Consider the following 8,696-nt stretch of genomic DNA (forward strand, 5'->3'; position numbering starts at 1 on the left):
TACCAGTTTCTAAATGGTGTCAACCCCATTTTGATCCAGTGTTGTGCAAACCTGCCCAGTAACTTCCCTGTCACTGGTCTTTCCCCGTGGCCAGTGCAGCCTGAGAGATGAAATTAAGGTGATCATCTGAACTCTTTATAATAAATGCACGTTTTTCCACGACCCACTGTCATTGTTGCACTTTTTACTGCACTATTATGTCTGCACTGTCTTGCGCCTGCTCTTTCTTTGTTTTGTTTTTGGGGGGGGGGGGGCGGTTTGGCAATTTTTGCAAACTTGTACTTTATGTAGTGTGGGGATGAACAAAAGTATTTTACCAGCACAATATAATCTGCGGTGTGATCATTGCTTTTAACAATGTAAGAGATAGCTTTAAGATGGCCTTAAGATGTTTATGCATACTGTTATCATATTAAAGGAATTGCAATACATGCTTACAAAACACTTATATCAGGTCATTTTTATTATCGTTTATAAGGTCATATTCTTGTATTAAGCCTTTAGTAGAGGTTCTTGATTAAAACGTTTATTTAGTAGATGACATATACATAGTTTCAGTTCGGTTATTACATATATGAGAGTGGCTTCTGTCTCTCTGTCTGGTGAGAGGTCAGGAGCTAGTCGGCGAGGTGAAATAGGGTACAATTGTGGTTAGCACACACACACACACACACACACACACACACACACACACACACACACACACACACTTAGTTAAAGAGAATCATTTATAGGTGGAAGTTTAATCATGTTTTGCTCGGGGTTGCAAAAGAGCAGTTTGTCGCAGAACTGCTGCTGATGTGTCAAGATGATAAGCGAGCAAGTCACACAGTTTAAAAAGTAGTCCTGTGTTGATTGTCTGTTATATGTTTTATGTAGCACCATGGTCTTGAAAGAACGTTATCTCATGTTACTGTATACTGTACCACTGCACATGGCTGAAATGACAATAAAACCACCCAACTTAGATTGACTTGATGTTTTGTCAAATAATTGTACTTTTACAGTCACTGACTAAATATTATATCCACACTGATGCAATAACCTGAACTTTTAAACAGAAAGGGAACATATTCCTGTGTGACTACAAGCATCTGGAAGGGGTGAAAACAAACACCATCAATGGGAAGAAGCAGTACTTGATGGCTCCTCTCGTCCTGCTCCACAAAGCTCCTGATGATAAGCTAATGCCGATTGCTATTCAGGTAATTCATAATAATTAACACGGTTGTTTCTGTCCTGGATAGACATGCAACTATTTTGCTGGTAATACCTGAAATGAATAAAGAAAATCAACAGCCTATTTATGCAAGATAATTCATAATATTACTGGAGGGGTTGTATTTGTTGGGTCTGATTACTGGGCGGGATCATAACCCCCCCTGGAAATTACGCCCCTGATCCATATCGCCACTCCTCAAAAGCTGTGTTACTGTACCGCTCCACCATTTTACTCCTCCCACACAGGGAGGGAAATTGTAGCATGAGTGCAGGGAGAATTAAAAACACACGTTCATTTGATGTTTATGTTCTTTCAACCTTAACTTTTGTAATTCAAATAATTACATAATTGATTATTAACTGATGATTACACTACTGTGTAGGTTACTGTGCAACCTAATTTTTTTCCCCTTCCTGAGCCATAACCTTGTGGAAAAGTTTAACCCACATTGCTGAGACCAGAGTCTGACATATGAATATATCAAATAGGTTTAATTTATAAACCCCAAAAGTCACAACAGCCAAGCAGTAGGTGTCGTATTTACGTAGCAGACAGAGATAATACAACTCAAAATACGCTAATATGGCCTACTCTGCCCTGTCCATCTGTAGCTGAAGCAGACTCCATCAGATGACAATCCGATCTTTCTTCCTACTGATTCTGAGTACGACTGGTTGATCGCCAAGACTTTTGTGAGAAGTGCAGATTTCAATGAGCATCAGCTCAATGCTCACCTGCTGCGCACACATTTGCTGGCCGAGATTTTTGCAGTGTCACTGCTGCGCAACGTGCCCATGGTGCATCCTCTGTACAAGGTAACTGACGTTTGCTGAAACTCCGTTTTCTCTCATAAATCATGTCACTGCACGCACTGTTTACTTGAACTCTTCCTATAATTTCTTTCTTAAATTGTTATTTAAATATTCTTTTTTTTTTAACTGTAAATTTTAAAATTTAAAATCTGTAAATTTTGTAAATTTCTTTATTGTACTTTAATAGGTATTTCACTACATGTCATAATTTGTATGATTATGTGTGTGATGAATAAAATTTGAGTCTCTTATCAATGTGTCCACAGAGGACCACTGATTGTGCAACAGAGTACCTCAGCATAATAAATACTAAAGTGTTGCCCCAATCATGTCACTAACAGAGTTCCCTCTTTCCCTCAGCTCCTCAAACCACACACACGCTACACTCTGCAGATCAACTTCTTAGCTCGACGCCTTCTCATTTCTGACACTGGCGCTTTCACTCAGGTATGCAAAGAACAGCACTAGACCTTTACTTAAAGAATGTTTTGTTTTTTTATTTCATGTTTAACATTTGTCTTTAACCAGGAGCTGCTTATTGTGTAGTTTGCAGGGTCAGGTGGAGAGGGCATGTTTACGATCCTGCAGAGGTCAGTGTGCTCATTAACCTACAGCTCCCTCTGTATGCCAGATGACATTGCTGAACGTGGCCTAGAGGATGTGCCAAACTTCTTCTACGGGGATGATGGCCTAAAGGTTTGGGATATCATCCACAGGTATCATTAATATATTTTTCTTTTTTTTCCATCAAGCTGCTGCAATTCAAAGTTTGTAAATAATGCAAATGCATCTGTTACTTTACCTATGATACTGGGTCAAAATTTTACATATTATTTTTATTTTAGTTACTTTAATCTAAAAATTTATTTTCAGTTTGGTGTAACTTCTTTTTGTTTCCAAATTGCTCCTTTCAGTTTATTTTGTTGAAGAACTAGTTTTAGATTTTTATTTCAGTATTGAAAGCAGCTGAATCGCAGTAATGTAAGCATCCCAGCATCAATGCACCAAAATGCACCAGTGCCTTCTCAAACTATTGTATTCATCAAATCAGATCAATAACAGAAAAATACTAAGCCTAAATAGATTTTTTTTTCTTTCATGTTTATTCTATGTGAGTTCACCAAAATGTTTTGCGTGCCTATTTTTTGGTTTAGTTTTAGCTCGGGTCCTCTACCAGAGGCCTGGGAGCTTGAGGGTCCTGCGCAGTATCTTAGCTGTTCCCAGGACTGCGCTCTTCTGGACAGAGATCTCCGATGTTATTCCCGGGATCTGCTGGAGCCACTCGCCTAGCTTGGGAGTCACCGCACCTAGTGCTCCGATTACCACGGGGACCACCGTTACCTTCACCCTCCACATCCTCTCGAGCTCTTCTCTGAGCCCTTGGTATTTCTCCAGCTTCTCGTGTTCCTTCTTCCTGATGTTGCTGTCATTCGGAACCGCTACATCGATCACTACAGCCGTCTTCTTCTGTTTGTCTACCACCACTATGTCCGGTTGGTGAGCCACCACCATTTTGTCCGTTTGTATCTGGAAGTCCCACAGGATCTTAGCTCGGTCATTCTCCACCACCCTTGGGGGCATCTCCCATTTTGACCTCGGGACTTCCAGGTTATACTCGGCACAGATGTTCCTGTACACTATGCCGGCCACTTGGTTATGGCGTTCCATGTATGCCTTGCCTGCTAGCATCTTGCACCCTGCTGTAATGTGCTGGATTGTCTCTGGAGCATCTTTACACAGCCTGCACCTGGGGTCTTGCCTGGTGTGATAGACCCCAGCCTCTATGGAACTTGTGCTCAGAGCTTGTTCTTGTGCTGCCATGATTAGTGCCTCTGTGCTGTCTTTCAGTCCAGCTTTGTCCAGCCACTGGTAGGATTTCTGGATATCAGCCACCTCCTCTATCTGCCGGTGGTACATACCGTGCAGGGGCCTGTCCTTCCATGATGGTTCCTCGTCTCCCTCCTCTTTCTTGGGTTTCTGCTGCCTGAGGTATTCACTGAGCACTCGGTCAGTTGGGGCCATCTTCCCAATGTATTCGTGGATGTTCGTTGTCTCATCCTGGACTGTGGTGCTGACACTCACCAGTCCCCGGCCCCCTTCCTTCCGCTTAGCGTACAGCCTCAGGGTGCTGGACTTGGGGTGAAACCCTCCATGCATGGTAAGGAGCTTTCTTGTCTTTATGTCAGTGGCGTCTATCTCCTCCTTTGGCCAGCCTATTACCCCAGCAGGGTACCTGATCACGGGCAGGGCGTACGTGTTGATGGCCCGGATCTTGTTCTTACCATTCAGCTGACTCCTCAGGACTTGCCTGACCCTCTGCAGGTACTTGGTGGTTGCAGCTTTCCTAGTGCAGTCAGCTTCTTCAGCCAGTAGGCGTGAACCATATCGGGGCCTGGTCCAACTCTTCATACTAGAGACCCTTGCTTGGATGTCTGCCACCATGATGGTTACTGGACCCTGTTCAGGGAGGTTGCTATGGTCTGCCCTCAGATCCACTAGCCACTGAGCATTGCCGTTATGGGTTGCGTCCTTCTCCCATATGCCCTTCCAGTATTGCTCCATCTCCAGCCTTGGTGGTGCTGTTCTCTTATTGTTCCCTTGCCACTGAGAGTACACCTTTGCTGGTTTATTCTCCTGCCTTCTATCTCTCTGGTGTACCTCCTCAAGCGGCTGGCCAAGGCTGTGAGTCTTTGCTTGGCAGTTTCCAAGGCCTCAGGTATGGACAGCTTGCTGTATTTTTTATGCACCTTCTTTGTCGCACCTTTCTGCAATTCCGTTAGTTGGCTAACCTCCCTCCGTGCTACTTTGATCTTGCCCTCTAGCCTCCTTCTCCATGGAGGGTACTGCCCCTTGTGGCTGTTCAACTTGTAGCCAAGCATCTCACTGATCACTGCTGCCGTATTGTAGATCAGCTTGTTAGTGTCAGTAATCGTGGTTGTAGGTATCGTCCGTAGTGCTGCATTAACATCATCTAGCAGACCTTCTGAGGGTACTTCACGTAATCTTGGTAACCGGCTATTCAAGCTTGGCTGTAATCCTATCTTTCAGGTCAGTTCCTCTCGCACTCAACAATCCTTCTCCTATCGCACTTGGGGCTTTGTACCCAATCTCGGGTGGGGGTGATGATATCTCCCCCCTGACCTGGCGTCCTGGCTCCCCCTTGCCATAGCATTTATGTTGTACCTCGTCAATCTCTAGCTGTGAGAGCAGTCCCTTCTTTCAAATGTTGGAACACTGAGCTATTAGTTGTTTTGCCATCTTGGGTATCGAAGAATCGAAAATATATTTTACTCAGTGTATTCCCATTTCTCAAAGGTTTGTGCAGGGAATGCTCGGCTACTACTACAAGAGTGACCGTGAGGTCCAGGAGGACTCTGAACTTCAGAAGTGGATTTTGGACATTTTTGAACACGGGTTCCTTTCTCAAGCAGAAACAGGTGGGCTTTATACAATATTTGAATATTTACGATGATGATGATAATGGTGATTTATCCATTTAGGATTATATTGCAAAAATAAGTAACTTTTGTTTGTTCGCCTAAATATATTTAAGTGACGCAGTTATTTTTCTGTGTTTAACAGGAATTCCTCAGAGATTTACCTGTGTGACTGCGTTGGCCAAATTTGTCACCATGGTGATCTTCACCTGCTCAGCCCAGCATGCAGCTGTGAACAGTGGACAGGTATATAAAACCTAATTCAACCTAATTATTTAAAATGTAAATAAAAACAGAATCATTCATTGATTTGTAGATGTATTTACAATAGAACATAGTAAACATATGAAATGTTTAAACTGAGAAAATGTAACCTTACAAGAAAAATAATGCCTCATTTTGTATTTGATGGCAGAAAAATATATTTAAAAAAGGTAGGACGGGGCTTTGTGTACTACTCTGACACACTGTAGCATCCCCTCTTCTTTTACCAACAGTCCACAAACATCTGGGAACTGAGGAGATCTGAGAGAGGAGTGTCCCATTCTCGTCTGATATATGATTCTAGCTGCTAAACAGTCCTGGGTCTACTGTGTTAGTGTTTCATTTCATGATGCATCAAATGTGTTTTCAACTGTTGAAAGGCCTGCATTATGAAGCCATGATCTTCTGATAGATGAAACACCATGATTATTGCTCTTATTAATCAGTTATCCTTTACTCCTTGATTAAATGCAGTATGACTATGGTGGCTGGATGCCCAACACTCCCATCTCCCTGCAACTCCCACCACCAACCACAAAAGGGACGACAAGCGAGGCCACGATGTTGGCCACCTTCCCTGATGTCAATGTAACAGCTCAGGGCATGGCCACCATGTGGCTGCTCAGCAAGCAGTCCAGTGACTTTGTAAGGAGCAAAGATTTCATTAAGAATGACAGAAATTATGTTTAAATTCAAGTTTTGTGAAAAAAAAAATACATATGTATGCAATAATTTTTAGGGGCTAATTTCATAAATAATTTGAATGCTGTTGAAGAAAAACTGAATGTATCATTGTTCTTATTAGGTTCCCCTTGGCCAGTACCCAGAGGACCACTTCACTGAGGAGATTCCCCGCAAGATATTAAAGGATTTTCAGATGGAGCTGGAAGATTTGAGTTTAGTCATTAAAGCCAGAAACAAGCGTTTAGAAGTGCCATACACCTACATGGATCCAGCAGAGGTAGAAAACAGCGTGGCCATTTGAATATTAGAAGACTCAGCTGTGAGATAAAATTCAGTTCCCTCTTCAAATAAAAGCAGCCAAAGAAAGTTCTGACTTTTACTGATGAAATAGCTGAAATAGAACTTAACGTTTCTAATTATTGTATGCTGATTTGTGAATTTTATCCATCTGCTGTGATGTGTTCTATAGATTAGAAACTTAAAACCTCTTCTGATTTTCAATAAACTGTCCCATCCATTCAAAAACATGTCAAAGAAAACTGATATTATTGTGAACAAATCATGACTTTTTTTAGTGATTGATTTTTCATGCAAATGCATCTGTTTTTCATCAAAAGCTAATTGTAATTGTTGGAAAACCATGTTGGTGGTATGAGCACAAAAATAATTGTGTCATCTACATATAAATGATAAAATATATTTAGCTTTTGCCTTAACATTAATATCAAATAATGTAAGACAGATCACTCCATTAGTGACACTTTAAAACCTCAAAGAGAGACCGTTAAACTGTGCGCACTGCTTGCAGTCAGAAAGGTAATTAGTAAACCAGCCTTCATCTGAAAGGCCTAGTTCCAATAACCTCTAGGAAAATGACAAATCAGCAGTGTCAAGGGCTTTGACAGCTCAATAAAAAGAGTGGTGCAGTTTATAGTCAACATTCCACAGTGGCAGAGCTAATTTAACATGAATAAGATAACACTTCCTTCAGATTTTATTATTTGGATAACCTTATCTGGCATTTCATCACAATACATGATTGATGCAACTGACTGGACACTCCCACTAAACTGAGTAAATAAAAAGAAATTGTAGGGGCAAGTTCTGACAGAACAGTTATTCTAAGAAACTTCCTCGTCTCATTTACAAAGGTAAGAGATATTTTCACAGGATTTCAGTCAGAAAAAAACATGTCAAAGAAAACTGATATTATTGTGAACAAATCATGACTTTTTTTAGTGATTGATTTTTGTTAAAGTCTGTCTTAAAGAAGTCTCAGCCTCTGAGCTTTTTTGGCTTAAAAAAAATTGAGAGAACTCCTGCATTTCTACCATACAGACATTTATTTATTTTTAGAAATATGTCTCTCTTCTGTCTTATATGCATGTGTATGTTTGAGGGCATGTTCTGTTTACCTCAGAGTTGATCAATCTGTGTTTGTCTGTCTCCCTGTAAAATGCTCACCTGCCAAAGCTCTACTAATTAACTCACCTGTTCCTCATCTGGTTATCAAGCTGGCTTCTTAAGGCTAAAGTAAATACTCAGCCATCATTAGATTGTGCTCTGCCCTTTGGCCCTTAGTTTATTTTTTGGAGCTAAACTCTGTGTCTGTGAAGACCTCTCACTGTATTTGGATTTCCTTCGAGTTTTTGTGACAGTGTGTGTGTATGACCACAGATGGAATTCATAGCATTACAGACACGTTTTTCTTACTCGTTTCTCACATCCTGTAAATCCTATGTTAATCTTTTCCCGCTCTACAGTGGCTGTTGTTTAATGTTGGCCATCCTACACTTCTGGTTTCCGTTGTAGAAATTATTTTCTAGTTTTTTTTTTTTTTTTGGGGGGGGGGGTTGTATGGTATCTTGTCAGCTCTCATTACTATAATATGACTTTGCATTATACAGAGCGTCATTTAACACCATCCACCCATTCGCTTCCGCTTATCCTTTTTCTTAGGGTTGCGGGGGCTGCTGGAGCCTATCCCAGCTGCCAAAGGGCGAGAGGCAGGGTACACTCTGCACGGGTTGCCAGGGCTAACACACAGAGACAGACAACCATTCGCACTCACATTCACTCCCACATTCACTGGTGACAATAGTTATGGGTCTTGTTATGTTATTCAGCGGTGTTGAGTTGTTTGGACTTTTTTTTAGTAAATATCTAGTAAATCTCTAATTCTTGGTTTTTCTTGGCTTTATATTCATGTTCCCTTAGTGCTAACTTAGTGCGCTAGTTCTGTTCTCAGTCCTTAGTCTTGTATATTATATTTTTTCC

General features: G+C 41.3%; 1 protein-coding gene across 1 annotated transcript; it reads left to right on the top strand.

Moving 5' to 3' along the window:
* Positions 1 to 4: 4 nt before the first annotated feature.
* LOC147327702 (hydroperoxide isomerase ALOXE3-like) lies at positions 5 to 7,072 on the top strand. Its single transcript, XM_086297574.1, has 9 exons — positions 5 to 118; positions 1,062 to 1,205; positions 1,834 to 2,037; positions 2,395 to 2,481; positions 2,581 to 2,750; positions 5,350 to 5,471; positions 5,617 to 5,717; positions 6,210 to 6,380; positions 6,541 to 7,072. Exons 2-9 carry the CDS (start codon positions 1,143 to 1,145, stop codon positions 6,718 to 6,720), a joined length of 1,098 nt encoding a protein of 365 aa, XP_086153700.1. The 5' UTR covers positions 5 to 118; positions 1,062 to 1,142; the 3' UTR covers positions 6,721 to 7,072.
* The last annotated feature ends 1,624 nt before the right edge of the window (positions 7,073 to 8,696 follow it).

This window comes from Aulonocara sp. 'chitande type north' Nkhata Bay, linkage group LG6 (genome assembly GCF_057382095.1).
Source record: "Aulonocara sp. 'chitande type north' Nkhata Bay isolate Kocher_YH1m ecotype deep benthic linkage group LG6, A_spYH_male_GT1.1, whole genome shotgun sequence".
In the NCBI taxonomy this organism is placed as follows: domain Eukaryota; kingdom Metazoa; phylum Chordata; class Actinopteri; order Cichliformes; family Cichlidae; genus Aulonocara; species Aulonocara sp. 'chitande type north' Nkhata Bay.